This window comes from Drosophila mojavensis, unplaced genomic scaffold, assembly GCF_018153725.1.
Source record: "Drosophila mojavensis isolate 15081-1352.22 unplaced genomic scaffold, ASM1815372v1 contig_16, whole genome shotgun sequence".
Lineage (NCBI taxonomy): Eukaryota > Metazoa > Arthropoda > Insecta > Diptera > Drosophilidae > Drosophila > Drosophila mojavensis.
Window position 1 is genome coordinate 8,385,144 of NW_025318693.1, and position 18,058 is coordinate 8,403,201.

The following is an 18,058-nucleotide window of genomic DNA, read 5'->3' on the forward strand; positions in this document are numbered from 1 at the left end:
TAAGCTACTCTAGGTTCAAATAGGAGTACCCCTATACATATGCATGAGAGCCGTATAAATTTGCGTACGTCGGCGTAAATATGCGAATGTTCTTTATAGCGGGCTCACATTGTATGTACGATATTTAATTTAAAACTTTTACTTTGTGGACGTATTCTTCTATAAATAAATCGCCAGAATACTCCGTTGACTGTCTATGAATGTTTAAATAAGCTTGGTCATTCCAAGTTGCAACTGTATATAAATTATTTAAAACAGACTATATTATAGTATGACTAGCTAGTTTTCTTTTCGAAGTAAATAAGAGGAGTACCCCTAATGCATATATAATACAGACTGACCATTCAATTGTTGTTGTTTGCTTATATTTTTGTAAAATATTTAAATTCTCCGTAGTACTGTAATGCTAGTTTTTATTATAGTCAGACAGTTGGAATCCCCCTAAGTACCCACGAGGCAATTCACAAGCTAAACTTGGTTCGTTAGTATATAGCCACGATTGCCACTATTTATTAATTTGAAACCAGATTTTCAAGTTGAATAGGAAATATCAGGACTACCTCTAATCATAAGTAAAAGCTGCGAAAAAAAAATACAAAAAATTAAAAAATAACAAAATTTAAATATTTTTAAGGCGCTTTGATGATCTTCCATTAGATAATAAATAAAGGAATACCCAAATATCAAAAGCAACAACAGCTTGGGCTGGTTTTAATATGTTTATGTCATTCTCTTAAAACGCAACACAAGCGACTACAAGGGCAAGCAGTGTAGTTTACATCTGTAGCATTGTGGGTTGGATATTGGGACGCTTATTTAATAACTTAGGATTTACAACAAAACACAGGCGAATAAGTGCTAATACTATAGCATCACTAAGTGCCACAGAGCTCAATTCTGCATCTTGGCCAACTCGGCGAGATCCTCGCGTGGCAAGTCGCGATCTCCAAAGCCCCAAACTTGATTCTTGTGCGCGTACTCGTCACTGAGGAAACGCGTACCATCGCCGCACTTGGCTGCGCGTCGCTTCACCATTTCCGGTGAGACCGATTTGCCTATGAAGACAGAAAATTGTAAATCATTCAGATATCAATTGAGATCACACTCGATCGACTTACGTTCGCTGGCAAGGCCGATGCGTGCACAGAAGTCTATGAAAGCTGTTGTCACATTCAAAGTGTAGTTGCCGAATTCGCCCGTCTTGTAGTCCCAGGGAAATACATGATGATAGTTGTGCCATCCCTCGCCCATGGCCAGAAACGAGACTACGGGTGCCTCCACGGGTGTGATGTTTCTAAGTAAAGCAAAAAAGAAAACATTTTATTGTTCACTCATCTATCCTATCCATATAAATTTATCTAAAGTTGCCACTCACTTGTCATACGGTTTGTTGCCGTACATGTGCGCCACGCTGTTCACAAAGAAGGCCACGTTTAGCGTCCAGGTGAAGCGCATATTGAAGTTTATCCAGAAGGACATCCAGAGATCCTCCTGCCAGAAGTACCAGGGCACCAGCACGGGCAACACAATTGAGCAGAGAGCAAACAAGGGTATATAGTATTTGCGCTGAAACATGACTACTGCATCTGCCTCCAGATCCGACATATCGATCACCTTGCGCTTCTCAATCACCTTCGGATGTGGAGTCAGAAACAGCCAGCCAACGTGCGCAAAGAAGAAGCCGCGCTTGGCATTATGCGGATCCGCATCCGTCTCGGAGAACTTGTGATGTATTCTATGATCCAAAGCCCACGTATAAGCATCGCGCTGAATAGTAAAACAGAGATCGAGTAATTAGAGTTCTGTTATCAGTTGAATTACTAATATCTCGGTCAATCTCAAGAATTAAAGTTGTATATTAAGTAATCCCTAACTAAGCTACATCTTTTGAGCTGTAATGTTATTAATAGAGTTATAAATTAATGGAGTATGTAAATTTGTTTTACAAGAAGGATATTTAAATGAACCAGTTCGTCATGGAATTTACTTTATTTTAAGGAATATGCATCTTTACATGGAGAAAACCCTAGATGAACTTTTGTCGGAACTTGTTCCGGATATATTACGATAAATTTAATCAGATCAGATTAATGATTCTCACAGATTCTAAAAACTTCATTGATTGGTACACAATATTACATTATTTAGGTTAAAATTTAGCTTAAAATATTTCATTTTTACTTACCTGTCCCGCTATGGAGAACATAAACGCCAGCAAAATGCGCAGAAATAGCGATGCTGTGTAGGACTTGTGAGACCAGAGACGATGCGCACCCGCCGTAATGCCAATGCCCGATACCCAAATGCAGCCAACGACTGCAGAGTGAGAGAGAGAGAGAGAGAGAGAGTGAAATATTGTTAAAGTGGGCAGAGGAAAGTGTTTGAAACTTTTGTTTGCTGTGGATGCTGTCACGCTTGATTTGCTCGCAATTCGATGATATAATAATGGCACCGTGCTATAATGCTATATATAAACGCATGGCAATTGAAATAGTCAGAGAGCTAATGTGGGCAGGGGAGACACTACACTAGAGAGGAGACCCTTCCCTCCCCACCTGGCTCTTTGTCTATTTCTAATGCCATGCGTCAGAGCAGCTGTCACCTATTCGCCCGACTCTATGGAAATGATTTTGATCACCGTTCAAAGCCCAATGAATGCCAATTTAAACGATCGTTAACTTTAATTACACTGGTCAAAGTGCACATTACTTGTCGTTCGAGTTTTTGTAGGTATCTAGGGTAAATCTCGAAACGAAATTGTATGCTTTCAAAAACAATCTGATAAACTAACTCATAGAGAATTTTAGTCGGAATTCAGCTTAGCAAATGGAAATACATAGAATCCGGTTATAGAGACTACACTTATCGCATCAGTAAGGTTATTGCGACGAAAATTCTGGTCTCCAGACAAGCTTATATGAACAAACTTATACATGTTTTCCAAGTATCCAAGTTCCTTGCGGCATCGTTATAGCCGGACTGCACTGTATGTCATAGTCAATTTCATTATGATTATCATCACATGACTATGATATATCATTTTCATTACCGTTTGTATTGCCATTGTCATTAATATTGTCATTGCCATTGTTGTTATCATTGTCATTACGACAACTTTTTCTTTTTGTTCATTATCATTTTCTCAGCTCTCATTATCGCTCTAACTATTCAGATTATTATTATTATAACTATCATTATCATAATCATAATCACAATAGTAAATTTCAAATTCACTCTAGATTTGAACAATATTAGCGAGCTTATCATTATCGTTATGGTAGAATTCCATTAGTCCTGTTCTTATCTAATCTATATTATCAAGAATATATACCTATCTTTAAAATATATAGATAATTGCTTGAAGCCACCTTCTTATCAGGTGCTAATTTATGAGTTTCATAAATAAAGCTGATTCGAATACGATTTTAAGTTACTGTAGAATCGAAAATATGCATCTTACATCATTTATATATATTAGTTATATCTTTTAACATAACGATTAGCTTTGACTCAAATTCGATGCTCTTATTCATAAAGATTTTCGTGCCTGTTAGTAGCTAATGAGTAAATAAAATATTGCTCAAAAAGCTAAGTGAAATATAATTAACATACTGTTCAAGACAATTAGAGAGTCTCTGGGGCGCAGTTCGCTTGCTCACATATGTTAATTACAAGTCACCACCCAGTTGAAAAATATATTTGGGGTATGTACTCTACCCCGAATATATATGTGTGTATATATGGCATATGATTGATTGATACATACCCCATAGGAATGTGTAGAACTTGGCGCTAAATAGCAGGTACAGGCCATAGAGGGCGCCAACGTGCAGGAACGTTTGGGCACCCAGATCGGGCCATCTGATCTGGGGCTTGTAGACGACTTCATCAGTGTCCGACTTCTGTTCCTGTTGCTGCTCCTCGACCAGCTTCAATGTCTTTTCTGGATTCTCCTTATAGACAGCATTCTCCTCGCTATATCCTAAATTATCATCATCTAACTCTTTGGTCTGTTTAGCATCTGTGGCTGGGGCTTTCCTGTTTTTCAACTGATTGTCCTGGCACATCGCACCCAGGCTGCAGGCCCCTCCGTTGCTCTGTCCTGCAACGGAATCGGCGTTGACGTTGGGCTTACTGGGCGTGGGCGTCGACAGGCACATTGTGTTCACGCTTGTGGTAGTTGGTGTATAGCTAGCTGGACTATCTGAAATGACAGTTGACGACACAAACGATGAGTAATCAAGTAGCTGTAGACCTGCTAATTGCACTTTCGCCCATCATTTAACAGCCTATTGATAGGAAATTGGGATTTGAAATAATGTGAATTGAGTGTGAAAATTCGTAGATGTCTCTCAAATGGTTAAACTGGTTTTAGTACATCTACTTTAAAGCAACTCGACTCGCCCAGAGTTTACACTAACTATTAACATTTGCCATTCTTAAGTTAGGTTCGTCAATTCTCTGTGTACTTGATCTTATCAAGTAGTCAAGGCTCACACCCCGTCTCATTTAGTAGTAGTGTCTCTTTGATGGTTCCTTATCTTTTTTATAGTTTCTGTTTGCCTCCAACATTAAAACAGTTTCTTGAGTATTGACATTGTCATAACTATAACCCAGATACTACAGTTTATGCTTGGATGGACTTGAAAAGAATTCTTCGAATACCATTATATACGGTAAACTATTTCTTTATATATGTTTAAATAAAATAAATTGAATATAAATATATATTTCTTAAATATCTAAAATCTTTCATTTAGCTCCCGAATTCAAAGCTATCAAAGAAAAACTTTAAACAATATTTTTTACCATAATATATTGTATTATGTACATGTTTTAGTATTTTAGTTTATTTAACTCCTAAACCCAACAAAATGAAATGAATTAATAAAAATTAATATAAAATTTAAAATCAAATATTTTTTCTTTACAAAAAGTATATACCCAATTCTGAATTTTCTTTTATTGGGTAGTTGCTCAGTCGAGCAACAAATTCAAACAACAAGTTTCTAGGTTTTATTTTAGTCTTTAGACTCTTCATGCTGCTTCAGAATGAACCTATTATTCGGCTATGACATAACGCCCTATGCAAATAGATGAGACAAGCGATAAAAATTATATATAAGTAAAGTGTTTACGACATAACTATACACTATGCTAGGCATATGGAGTCAGGGCAAAATATTCCCATATGAAACTATTAACAAGGCTCTCATTGTGTTACATCTTTTCTCACTTTGAGAGAGAATATTTATTTAAGAATTATTGTGAAATTTCGAATGCTGCAAATTGAAATTTTCAATTAAGTTTTGGTATAAAAAGCAAATGGTTTAGCTCTTAAAAACTCTTAATATTTATTTTCGATTTGCGAATGAATCACTTGATGCGTGAGAAAATCATTTAAGTTATTATCATTATAAATTATGATAGACATTTAGCAATATAAAAATAATACATTTTTTTATACACTTGAAAAGCTATAAAGTTTATATTTTAATTGGGCCTTTATAAGTATAATAAATCTACTGATAGCAATATTTATACGTAGCTTTATAAATAGCTCAGCAATATAATATCCATATCGCAAACAATAACAAAAATATTGAAACCTCCCGTCAATACGGATAAAAAGTCGCTGTGTCACCGGGATTCATGACATTTGTTGGTTCTGAGCTACTACCGAAATGCTTATCAGTTACCAAGAAGTAAAACAAATTTGCTAGACAATTTCTAATCAATGATAAGCAGTGGAACACCTGGCGCTATCACATAAATGGACCGATGTTTGGGCACGCGGTTTGCAGCTGAAACTCATTCTGAATTTCGGTTCTTGATAAGCGATAAGCAATCATATTCGACTGCAATTGAACAATACCTCCTATGATTCATCTATAATCATCAACAGGTGTGCAATGACTCAATTCTTGTATAAAAAAGCGCGTACTTGAAAAAGGTAGGTGAGAACATGACGTATTGAAACAATTTTGTATATATTTCTATGGGCAGCATAAACAAGAGTCGTGTCACGAAAGTAAACACGATAAGTAAAACCTAAACTGATAATATACGGCTATAAGAGTTTCTTCAAATTGACTCACTATTATCACTACTATTAATTAAAACAAGTAAGAAGGCTCCAGTCGAGACTGCTCGACTAGGAGATACCCTGAACCCTCCAAACTGATATTCTAATCATTCTGCACTTCTTTTATGCACACATACATACACATGCACGTATAAGCACGCGCTCTGCAAACTGCGCAGCTAGCAGCGGCTGCGCTTGAGCTGCACTGCAGTGTGGGCAATATTATGAGAATTTATTTGTTAAATAATTTCTTTTGTAGACATACGATCCTAATGAAACTTTTAGAGCGTAATCATATGGCTAAATGTAATAATGTGTGTACATTCAAAGCACAAGTCTCTAGTACTTGAAATGCGTTTTTTACAAATTGGGGGCGAAGGGGGCGTGGTATCCAAAATCTGTAAATTACAAAATCTTTGTATCTATTAACTTTATATACAACGCAAATTTGAAGTCTCCAGGTCAAATTAAGCTGAAAAAACTATGTCGATTTTTCGATAATTCTCGATAAAAAAGTTATCGGACGAGTTATCGAAAAAATAAAACAAACTTGTACTGCCTATGGTATACACGAGTAGCTCTTATATCTTCTGAGATCCTTTTGCTCATACGGACGGACGGACAGATGGACAGGGCTATATCGACTCAGCTCGTCGTCCTGATCAAGAATATATATACTTTATGGGGTCTGAGATGATTCCTTCTGCCTGTTACATACTTTTCACAAAACCATTATACCCTGATTTCCCATTTTCAATGGGTTCAGGGTATAAAAATATTTAATAAGATCATGTGCTGTGCATATGTGCATAAAAATTAGAATTAGAATTAGAATTATATCAATGAGTCACGACTAAAAGAAAAAAGAAAACTCCGTCCTGGCATCTGAGGGAATAAAAATATAAATTCAAGTTTATGAGGAGGTTTTAGTGCAGGAATAGAATATTTAACATGAAATCAATGGATGAAATCGTGTCACGTAAGCAAGCATCAGACAAGAATTCTCAAATATTTTGAATATCCAACTATCAGCTAAGTTAGATCTTTATAAAAGACTACGAATTATATTGAGCTGGAAATTAATAATTAAATTGTGAAAGTCGTGTCACGCGCCCATCTCTACAGTGGGCCCATTTCTTTGGCCACGGTCAAAGGAATTTTATTGCCACAAATAACATAGAGTCGTTGGCGTTGCGTTGCAGTATGCCATTGGCAATCTGCTATTGGTTCCGCACTTGTAGCTGATAAGATAAGTTAGCTATCTCTATAGCCCGCATCTGTCAATTCAAGGCGTTTATATGTACACATATACATATATATGTATCTTTCTGTGAATACATGATTTTGCCGGCATTGCTCATACGCAGCGTACGCCGCATTGGCGTCCCCATGGCGCGCAAACACGCCCCGTTTCGCATTTGCCTTTTAATTAGAAAAAATGTAGCACATTAGGAGCCAACTGAGAGCGTATGCCGGGCACGCTAATTTGATAAGAGAGGAATACAATTAATGTGAAAAGTAAAGGAACTGAAACTAGGAGCTTTGGCTGTCAATGGCAATCAAATAAAGTGAAGGCTGTATGTGAAAGAGTGAGTAGGAGACAAAGGGTATTGGCCCAAGCCCAAACCATAACTCCGAGTCCAACCACGCTTTACGAGCGTGTCACAGAAATCAGCCAAATATTTTCATTGGAGCGACGCACGCGACTCGAGTGTTAGAAGAGCTCCGAGGGTTTTATTGAGTTCAAAGTCTAGTCCAGAGAGCATGCATAAATTACGCTCGATATACAAAATTCATTTGTTAATTCGACTCAGCCACAACTTGGCAACGGGCAAAAATTCTATTACGCTTAATAATAAATAATAATAAACAATAAAAAGAGGCCAAAGCGAGACCATAAGCGCTATTGACATTCGTTAAAAACCTCGCCGCCCGACCGTTGTCCGAGTTCTTAATATTTGCCAATCGCTTGCCGATTCGCACGTCCCTATCAATAAACTATAAGCATTAGAAAGACAAAATACTAAAAAAAACAATCATGAATAAAAGCGTTGCAGCCGGGTGCAAACAGCCGCAGCATACTCCTTCATGATTCAAATGGAACTCAATGAAATGTAGACATCGATATTTATCACGACCAAATTAGATAGATATAGATCTTTTCTTTGTATGAGATAAGTTAAATCTAAGTGAGAGACATTAGGAAGGAGTAATATAAGAAAAAAAAGTAGCTTTCTTTTAAATATAAAATGTATGTAATCTATCGAACTAACATTAAAACAACAAAATGAACATAGTATATAATCAATATACTCTTTTTCCTATATGGACAAGAGTATACAAACTAATAAACACCAGCAATAATAATCTTCACTCGTATACAAATGACAGGTACATTACTTGCGGCCAATTTTCATTGGCTTTCCTGATGGGGGCTTTAGAAAGATACAAAGATGTGCTTAGCTTATGATACCCTGTGAAATCAGTTCCTAATTGCTCATTAATAATACAAAAAACAAATTTATTATTATACTGTTCCTTTATTATTATACTGGTACCCCTACAAGCTAATTGAGAAGCAATCAAAGTTACTTTGATATAATTAATCAGCAACAACAACTATTACCCCAGTGACTAATAGTATAATATATAAAAGTAATAGCAAAAACAAAACATTTTAATAGCTACACAGATCTCATTTAGTTACATTTTAATTGAAGCACTTAATCGCATATAAGATAAAAATATAACTAAACTTATTAAAGTTCTCATAATTTAGCGCGACAATAACGACTGATTTGGCTGAGTATATACATATATAATTTATATATGTATACATATGTACATATAAAAATATATGCACTGATATACACGAATACTCTTGTTATGCCACATCAGTTTTATTCATTTTAGAAAAACTCTTCAGTATAATTAGAAATATTTCGAAATCTCACGTCACATCACATTTCTATATATATTTTGATATACTTACAAGAGCAGCTGATTTCAAAATATGAAAGACCCTTAATAGATTGCTGCAAAACTATTTCGATTCTTATTACTTTTGGAAATAAATGAACAGGCAAACAAACGTGTATACACAAATACCTTTTGTAAATAATATTTCGAGCATCTTTGCTTGGCTATATTGTTTTTACAAAAATTACCTCTCGGAAGTTCGATTATTCGTTTAGTCCAGTCGATAGTTTTCTCTTTGTATTGCTTAAAGGAATTGCATAGCTCCCAGCTGAATTTTTAGATGGACTTATGACATATTCTCTCAGAGTTTTGGATATCAGCTCACCAACCAATGGGTTTTACGTATGTCTGAACTATGCTACAATTTAATTATGAATGAATTATATTATGAATAGCACACAAATCCATTTGTTCAGTTCGACTAATTGACACTTATTGCTATGCTACACGATGCTACAGTAATAATTAGAGCAATTCCTTTGGGACTCGTTAACCAGCTAATTGAGGTCGAATGTTGTTCCTAGGGTTGCGGAAATGACGCGAATGTTAATCCAAAAGTATATATAGATAAGTAGAATATATGAGTAGTATAATAGTATAGAAATGTATTAAAATTATAACAGTATGACATCAGTATACAAAAACATTTTTTGATTAGCAATATCGTGATATCCGATCAGCTGTATAACAGTATATCCTAGTATATAATAGTTTGCAAATTTAACTTTAACAGCAAAAAGTACTGTACACATCAGCAGTATAACAGTCTATCTGTATAAGCATAACAGTTTCTACAGCTACATGAGTATAACATTTTCTACATGTATAACACTCTAAATGTATAACCATTTGACTGTTTTCAATCATTTAACCTTTCAGCTTTCAGTAGTTAAACAAAACAGTTAAGATTGGCCAGTAAAATATATTACAAAAAAAAATATCGAACAACCCATAAATTTCTGCAAAAGTCACAGAAGTCGCACAAATTGTTAAATTTTGAATAATTCGCCTACGTCAGGAGAACGAACGTTTCGGATTCTCTTAATATTAACATGAAAAAATTACGTTCCGTGTTTATAATTTATATTTATTTGTTTAGCATATGGTTTATGGGTCTGTAAATTACTTTGTTAAAATGCAAACATTGGCTCATTTGGTTGAACGCACTTAGATCTTGACGAGGAGAAGCGGGGAGGTGTCGTTTTTGGGAATATTGTTGTTATTGTAATTTTGAAACTAATGCCAATATTGTTGTAGATTTGCTCGCTGCGCGCTCTGCTGTTCACCAACCGAACGAACTTAAATGACTAACAGCCACTGCTCAACTGGCCGACATTTACTACATCCACATCAAAGAGCTGACGGCGACGTCGACGTCGACGTCGCAGTCACTGTCGCAGCGCCAGCGGGAGCGGCAGTCACTAGCTGTGCGGAGTAAATATGAGGGGAATGGATGGTGAATGAATGGTGGGACACCCTTTGCCGCGATTCGTATTCATTATTTTTCGGTTCATTATTATTTCACTTTTATTTTGCAGCTGGTTGAGTAGAGGTGCCGTCCCAAACTTTGTTATCTACCCATGCTCTCTCTTCTACGACTGTTTACTATTCTCTGTTGTGCTCACACATTCCGTAAACATTACAAAAACAATAAGGAACGAAGAAAAAACCTGCTTGCTGTCTGTTGGCGCGCCAAGCGAATTGTAGTTCAAAGTCAATGCCTCGCCTGTGCTCCCTCTCTCTCTCACTCACTCATTCTCCCTCTCTGACTCTCCGCGTGGGCGATGAGTGCCTGTAGACTAGGGGTGAGCAACAGCCTTACTTTAGAGCCGGCATTTCGTCATCGGGCGCCGACAAAGCTCGTAAATATCGGACCCGCGTCGCTGCTGGCGTCGCTGCCTGTGTGATGAACGAACGCTAACCCAGTTTTCTGTTTGACGCCCAAGCACGCTTGTTGCTTTCCCATGCCAACCAAACTCACGTTGCCTCTCTCCCTCTCCCTATGCCGCTCTTGCTCTTTCGCTCCAGCTCTCTCGCATTTGTTTGATGCCTACTCTGGCTGATTATCGGCTTCTCATTGCGTGCGCTTCGCCTGCGTCTGGGCAGTCTGCGGAATGTGTCCCCTGTCGTCTGTGGGAGGGAGAGCACAGATATCGTTAGGTGGAGAGACTAGCAACACATGCGTAGCGCGTGGTCGTCGACTGTGGCTTTTTTCAAATTTCGTTTCTTTCATATCATATACAAATAAAACGACCAAACCAGACGCTAATGAAACGGAAGAGCTGCGCTGCTGTTTATCTCTGTGGAGTGTTAAATAATAAATTGTTAAATGCTGATAAGCCGCTCATAGGCAAGTAGTTAAGAAATGTTTACACACAGCGAACCTAAGCAGATATTGTAAAAAAGTTTTTAAAATCTTTAAATGCAGAGCATAAGAGCAAGTTCGAAAGGTTTGTAGCTCACATATTCCGTGCTCTCTCAGCCTTCAAATTCAAATTTAAAAACGATAAATTTATGAATAGAAGATGTAAATTTAAGAAATGAGAAAAAAAAAACATATGTAAATTGCTATGAACCGGTTTGCTCGTGTCTGGGGGGCGGGGGGCGTAGGCCAACGCAGCGAATGATGATCCAATGGCAACGTGCTGATAAATATAGAATACGCTGAGCGCGCAACTCTACACTAATGTATGTATGTAGAGTCTACACAGTTGCAAAGCTAGCGAGTGTGCGAGTGTGTGTGTGTGTGTATCCATGATCAATGGCTGTATCTTTACGCTTATCGAGCAAAACAAAACAAAATTCAAAAGTGTTTAGTTTCGGCATTTGGCAGGCAGGAATGAAGCTTACGGATTTTAATTGTTTATTTTATTTTATTTTTTTTTTTGTCTACTCAACATTCGCTTTGAGACACTTCACTGCACACTGTGCAAAGGGGGATATTAGTTTTCGTGCTTATATTAGAATTGGAGCGAGGGTTGATATCATGATATTTATGTAGCATATTAGTAACAGCTTTTGATTACAGAGTATTACACAGTCAGCTACTCCCGTTGAATTAATTCATTTCTATTTAAATGTGTAATCAAATACTTTTATGCCTCTTAAGGCACGTTGTAACACTGCAGTTCTCTTAGGCCAGACCATGGGCGTACACTCAACCCCTACACTCCACGTCCCACGCCCCATTCCTGGGTCACCTCGTTTAGGTATGAGCAGAGACCTCACAGCAAAGTGGACACTATTGACACAGCTGTGCAGTGGTATAAACATGCGATAGGAGTGTACTAATTGGGCCTCCCAATGATAAGACGATAAGATTAGTCACTCTATATAGGCTCTGTAGGGTATATATGTAGGGAATATTGGGCTGTGTCTGTATGGAGTAGTGCAGTCTCGGCACTTGCAACCCAGAGATGAGTCATGGCACGCCCATTGCCAATAACAGCAACATGTGATGACATAATTTTCACACAATTGTGAGTCAATAATTCAAGCCCACCCAGGCCTGCCCCGCCTCCCTCGCTTCCACAGAACAAACAGGATAATAGCTGAAGGACAACTCGTACTGGATGAGTGCCATAAATATTTTTGCTCCAAATAAAATTAACATAGAAAGTGGCTGGAAATTTACATAAGTATTAATGTGTGTGGGTGTACGTGTGTGGGCGTATGTATGTGTGTGGACTTCTAATTGATGTTTGGCTTATCAAAGTCAAGGCGCATGCGTCACCAATACCGCCTCCGTTTTGCCAAGGCTAAGCCGGCCAAGTTAGTCCAGCTGATAAAGCTGGCGATAAACTGGATGTTAAATAATATGGCAGCCGCACAATTGGGCAAACATGAATAATTGATTTGACCCGTTGGGGGTCATTTGCCTGCCGTGCGCTCGATAACCATCGTCCGTCGTCCAATTGTAATGGCGTACAGCACTAATCGAATGCTACAGAGTATATACGCCTATCTGTCTGCTAGACTATCAATCAAAACACCCAACTACAACAGAAATTAACAACAACAACAACAGCGAAGGTAACACAAAATGTTGTGGCCGGGATACCTTTTTAATTGCGTGGGCAAACCCGTGTTCTACCATGTCCCTGGACGTTGGGCTTCTGTTGTCAGTTGGTACAGTGGAGACTCTGCATCAGCTTTAAGTTCCAGATCAATTTTATATGATTTCAAAATTATTGCTAAAAATATCCAAATAAATTAGTTTGTTCATAAAAGTTTGTCTGGGGATCAGAAATTTCGTCGCTATAACCGTACAGACGCTTTAAGCGGAGTAGTTATAGCCGGATTCTACCATATACAAAATTTAATTAGTTAAACATATGTAAAACTATAAAATGTTCTTTAAATTTGTTTTCCTCTTTTTTCTCAATACACATTTGTTCCCAAATTTTTACCACAGCTCTGATTCACACAACAAGCTTTAATCCCGTTGGTTCGTTCAAGCATGGCTCCACTGTCCATTTTAGCTAGAACATTAATGCGCGGCATTTGCTGTAATTCATTTCAAAATTGTTGTATTGCGTGATTTGATGTTGACTTAAATCGAATATCAAAATAGCAATCAATTCGGTTTGTTGTGGTCTGCAGTTTTTTGTCTGTAACCTGGAGACACGAAAAATTTCCGAAATTAAGGCTATGCGCTAAAATTGCAAATGTTAATATTTATATTGAGAATACAACTTCTCGATCGATCTTACAATTATGATAAATTTAAAAAAATATAAAAATATCAAAAAATTTAGAATTGACACATAGTGCTTTCCAGTCTAAACATTTAAATAACTCAAATTGCTATTGTGGTTGTTGTTCCGGCTATTCGTCTAAGTAAAAGCAACCACCAATGTGGTGTGTTTGATTGGGTTAGTTAAGACACACACCAATGAGGCAATGGAATGCGGCGAATTTTAACTAAGTCAAGCTACAAACCAATATCTCGGATTGCCCGCAAATAATAGTATATCATGGATAATATATATAGAACATATAAAATATATTAAAGTAATTGTAAATAGTTTTAAAAGAATAAATTAAAATATCTTGACAATCTTAAATAACTATATAATAACTTAAGGAAGTGGTTTAGAAGGATTTTAAAACACTATTTTAATCATTTAAAAAATTCTAAATGAAAGTTAGTTACTTAAGGTAGTTTACAGTTACTACAAAAAGGAAGAGAGAACTCATATACATTAAATTTCTTAAAATTCAGATTTGTTTAGAAAGCTCTTTTGGGCCTTGCAGAAAATTTAGTAAATACTAATAATGAGATAAATCTAATATTAAGTAGAAAATATGACATTTTGATGCTGTTCTACATTGACAAATACTGTTAAGAGAACTTCTCGCTCATTTTCCAGTACTTACATAATTATATTATTTAACAATCACCAAAGTCAGTTATAGATGTAATTCCTCACAAAAAGGGTTAAAATACAAAAGTGAATTTAATTAACATACAACATCTGCGTTTAATCATAAATGTTGGTATTTAGTACACTTGTTTGGATTCATTGTCTTGGCATAAATCATTAATCCTTTTGCCTGTCAACTCCCACTCCCTCCACAAAGACCCACCCCTCCCACACGAACCCCTTCTCTTGGATGTCACACACGTGATTATTCCAAATATTTATTACCGATTCCCACAGGTCCTGTAATTACAAGCGGCGCATGTAAATGAGCCGAGTCGAGTGGAAAAGTAGACCTAGTCGGCCGCAGGATTAACCCCTTTTCGCACATGTGTGGCAAAAGGATCTCACGCATCGCTGCCACAAATGCGTGTAAGCGTGTGTGTGCGTTGGCTGGGGTATATATCAAACGAGAACAGTTACAAAGTGAATCCAATAAATACACTTTTTAATTAAAGGCCTCCCAGTCAGACATATGCAACGCCGCGTAGCCTGGGGAAATGCGCGAGCGACGCTCAAAAGGATATTCCACGCAAGGCGTTGGCTTCTAATTTATCGAACGTCCTTTAATCACACATGTACGCCACGCCCACTTTGATGTGTGTAAATGAAAATAGGAATTATAAATTATCCTTATAATGAGACGCTCTCTCCATACAAGATTAAATTACAATTCATGTTTCAGCAGTTAATCTAATACACGTTCAATCGTATCCAGTGCAACGAAAATCAAAATATCAATTCATTAATTAAATTTTTAAAAATGTTTACTGATTTTATTTAGTTGACGTCGCGCGTTCTTTCAGCTCATTTGCATGTTAAAAATAACTTCTGTACGACAGAATTCCTTTTGTTGAAACTAAACGACAGCGCAACGGCGACGACGACATTGCCAGTGGAAAACACTCTTAGACATTCAGGTAGTTGTCTGGGAATTCAAAGGTAACATCGCGGCCGGTAAGCTTCTTGTAGACCGATGTGAAGGTATCAACCTGAGGGAGAGAGAGCGAATAGAAATTAGCAATCATTTTTATAGATAAAACATTTATAACTGAGAGCATTAGACAAGTGTTAAACGGCTCAGCATATTGCTACAGCATGATGCATTGCAGCAATGACGCGCTGAGTAGGTCTTTTTGATTTGCCGCCGAAATAGGAAGTCCCGAGGCACCAGGCACAAAAACAGCGCTCGGGAGGCAAATAGGCGGGGGGAAATTTCAAGAAAGTACATAAAACAATATACATAGAAAATATAGTTTAGGAGTAAGCTGTATCCAGTGATTAGTATTGTAAAAGCCTTTGAATAGATAGGCTCAACAACGTGGATAATTGGAATTTGCTATGCGTTCTGTTTGACAATCACTGAATGATAATGCTAATTCAGCGAATAACACAAGAACGGGAGGGAGGTCGATAATGATAAACAGCTTAGATCATAGGTGAACAAATAATTAAATAGAATGTGGCCAGGAATTAGTAATGTAGAAGCCTTGTTGTATATAGGCTCAACAATGTGGATTCCGCTGACTTGGAATTTTCTGTGCGTTCTGTTTGACAATCGCTGAATGGGAGTACAAATTCAGCGAATAACACAAGAACGGTAATGTAAACAATACTGAAAATGTGGCCAATATATGGAGATGTGCGCCCGCAGGAATGCGTGAATGGAGCACAATAACGAGTTATTGGCTAATTTGATATGTGTCCCCTTTGACAATCACGGCGCTTGATGAACGTGCCGCAAATAACACGGGGACAACATACAAATTAAGTTTTATTTCAACTCGCTTATAAATCAGTAAAATGCTTACTTTGTGTTCGATGGTGGTCTGCTGGTTCTTGTCCAGGTGCACCTTGACCAGCTGAGAGCCGTCAAGCTTGACGCGGACGCGCTTGCCAACGATCTCGGCGGGGAATACCAGATCCTCCAGAATGGCATCGTACACAGCGGTCAGAGTGCGCGAGCGTGGACGCTTCTGTTTCAGTGGGTTGCGCGCCTTGCGCGTTGGCTTGGGCAGAATCTTGCGCTCGCCAATGACGACAACATGCTTGCCAGAGAATTTCTTCTCCAGTTCGCGCACCAAAATGATCTGGATCTTCTGGAACACCTTCTGCTGTGGAATGGGCACGTAGATGATGACGGCCTACACACACACATGGAAAAGAAAACAATTATTTCAAATATAAACACAAACAAGCAAAACTCACCTTCTTGCTGCCAAACTCAATCTCGCGTGCACGAGTAATGTGCAAATCGCGCAGGTAGGGCTTCAGGTCGCTGTTGGCCTCCAACTCAACGAGCGCCTGGGCGATCGACTTCTCGAAATCATCGGGGTCCGCGCCGCCGGGCTTAATAATTTTAGAGCCGATAGCCATCTGTAAGTGAATGAAAAGAGTCGCTTAGTATATTATTATGATTCACTGCTGCGAAAAACGGCAACACACAACAAGACCGCTGCCCAGCCAATACTTCAATTGTTCATTTCACTCAGTTGCCTTTAACCTTTTAGCAAATCACTGAGCATCGACTTGGTTTCAATGGTTTTCACTTAGCAACTTAAGCCAATTTCGTTGGCAGCATTTGATTGACTTGTTTTACCATTCATTTTTGGCTTTGCATTGCATGTTGTGCCGGTTTTTCGGCTTTTTCAAAGCATTCACAGAAAATGTACACCAACCTTTGTCGACTATTTTGACAGGAAAGGAAGTCGTCGATTTGACACTGAACTGTGCAAAACGTCATCGATGCGCAGGGTTGCTTTCCACATGAAGCTAGCGGCAGACGGTTAGGTTGTGCGCAAGCCCACTAGATGGCGCTCACGTGCAATTAAATTACTTTTGAATTTATGTATTTAAATAAAGATTTTTGAAATTAACAAAAGCAAATGTAATGTAATGAATGGAAAAATATAAAATTTATATGAAATAATTTGTTTAAGTTAAATTTTACAATCTCAATAAGTATAAATTTGAATGCATTCTTTTTATTAAAATTTAAAAAACAGCTGTCAATTAAATGGCATTTTATATGCTTATCCAAACATTTGTTAGTTAAGGCAGCTGTTGTCTGTTTATCAAATAAAGTTGCTGGCTTCTAACTAAATTTTTGCTATAAAAATCCAAGATATTTTGAAGCTTACATACTTTTCAAAAGGCTATTGAACTGAAAACTTGATGTGAATTAGCCTTATATAAATAAATTTCAATTCAATATAAGGAGCAACTCCAGCCAGAGCGCAAAATGAACTACGTCACTATTCTCGGCCTGTGCTCCTTCTTGCTGCTCATCTACATGGATCAATCCGAAGCGCACTTCCTACAAAACTCATTCAATTCTCTTGTAAAGTTTATCAAGCGAATGTTTGCGAAAAAAGATAATCCACTTAATAAAAAATTTCTCTAATAACTAAGTAATATAAGTATATGAAAGTGCAAACAAATATTATTTTTATTACATTATTATTTGCTTATATTAATATTATATTAATAATATTATTACTAATATTATCACTATAAAATCTTACTGCATAGCCCACTAGTCTAGGATCTAGGAGTATAGCTAATAGCCATG

General features: G+C 37.4%; 2 protein-coding genes and 3 non-coding genes across 8 annotated transcripts; all 5 read right to left on the reverse strand.

Annotated features, from left to right (window-relative positions):
* Positions 1–683: 683 nt before the first annotated feature.
* LOC6572999 (acyl-CoA desaturase) lies at positions 684–10,381 on the reverse strand. 4 transcript variants are annotated; one of them, XM_015166694.3, is made up of 7 exons: positions 9,194–9,233; positions 9,078–9,128; positions 3,767–4,204; positions 2,186–2,316; positions 1,376–1,767; positions 1,119–1,294; positions 684–1,055 (listed from the first exon to the last, which is right to left on the reverse strand). In XM_015166694.3, exons 1-7 carry the CDS (start codon positions 9,216–9,218, stop codon positions 892–894), a joined length of 1,377 nt encoding a protein of 458 aa, XP_015022180.1. In that variant the 5' UTR covers positions 9,219–9,233; the 3' UTR covers positions 684–891. The 4 variants fall into 4 exon arrangements, with proteins under 4 accessions (XP_015022180.1, XP_015022179.1, XP_015022178.1 ...); XM_015166693.3 differs by lacking the exons at positions 9,078–9,128; positions 9,194–9,233 and adding an exon at positions 10,191–10,381; XM_015166692.3 differs by lacking the exons at positions 9,078–9,128; positions 9,194–9,233 and adding an exon at positions 10,232–10,380.
* Positions 10,382–15,236: 4,855 nt separating this feature from the next.
* On the reverse strand, positions 15,237–17,267 carry LOC6572994 (40S ribosomal protein S7). The gene is made up of 4 exons (XM_015166691.3): positions 17,166–17,267; positions 16,696–16,863; positions 16,299–16,631; positions 15,237–15,479 (listed from the first exon to the last, which is right to left on the reverse strand). The coding sequence occupies exons 2-4, from the start codon at positions 16,861–16,863 to the stop codon at positions 15,396–15,398; spliced, it is 585 nt and encodes a 194-aa protein (XP_015022177.1). The 5' UTR covers positions 17,166–17,267; the 3' UTR covers positions 15,237–15,395.
* LOC6572997 lies at positions 15,754–15,889 on the reverse strand. The gene has a single exon (XR_047475.2). It is a non-coding gene; the product is annotated as a small nucleolar RNA psi18S-1377 (small nucleolar RNA).
* LOC6572996 lies at positions 15,946–16,088 on the reverse strand. Its single transcript, XR_047474.1, has one exon. It is a non-coding gene; the product is annotated as a small nucleolar RNA psi18S-1377 (small nucleolar RNA).
* LOC6572995 lies at positions 16,107–16,246 on the reverse strand. The gene has a single exon (XR_047473.2). It is a non-coding gene; the product is annotated as a small nucleolar RNA psi18S-1377 (small nucleolar RNA).
* Positions 17,268–18,058: the final 791 nt, after the last annotated feature.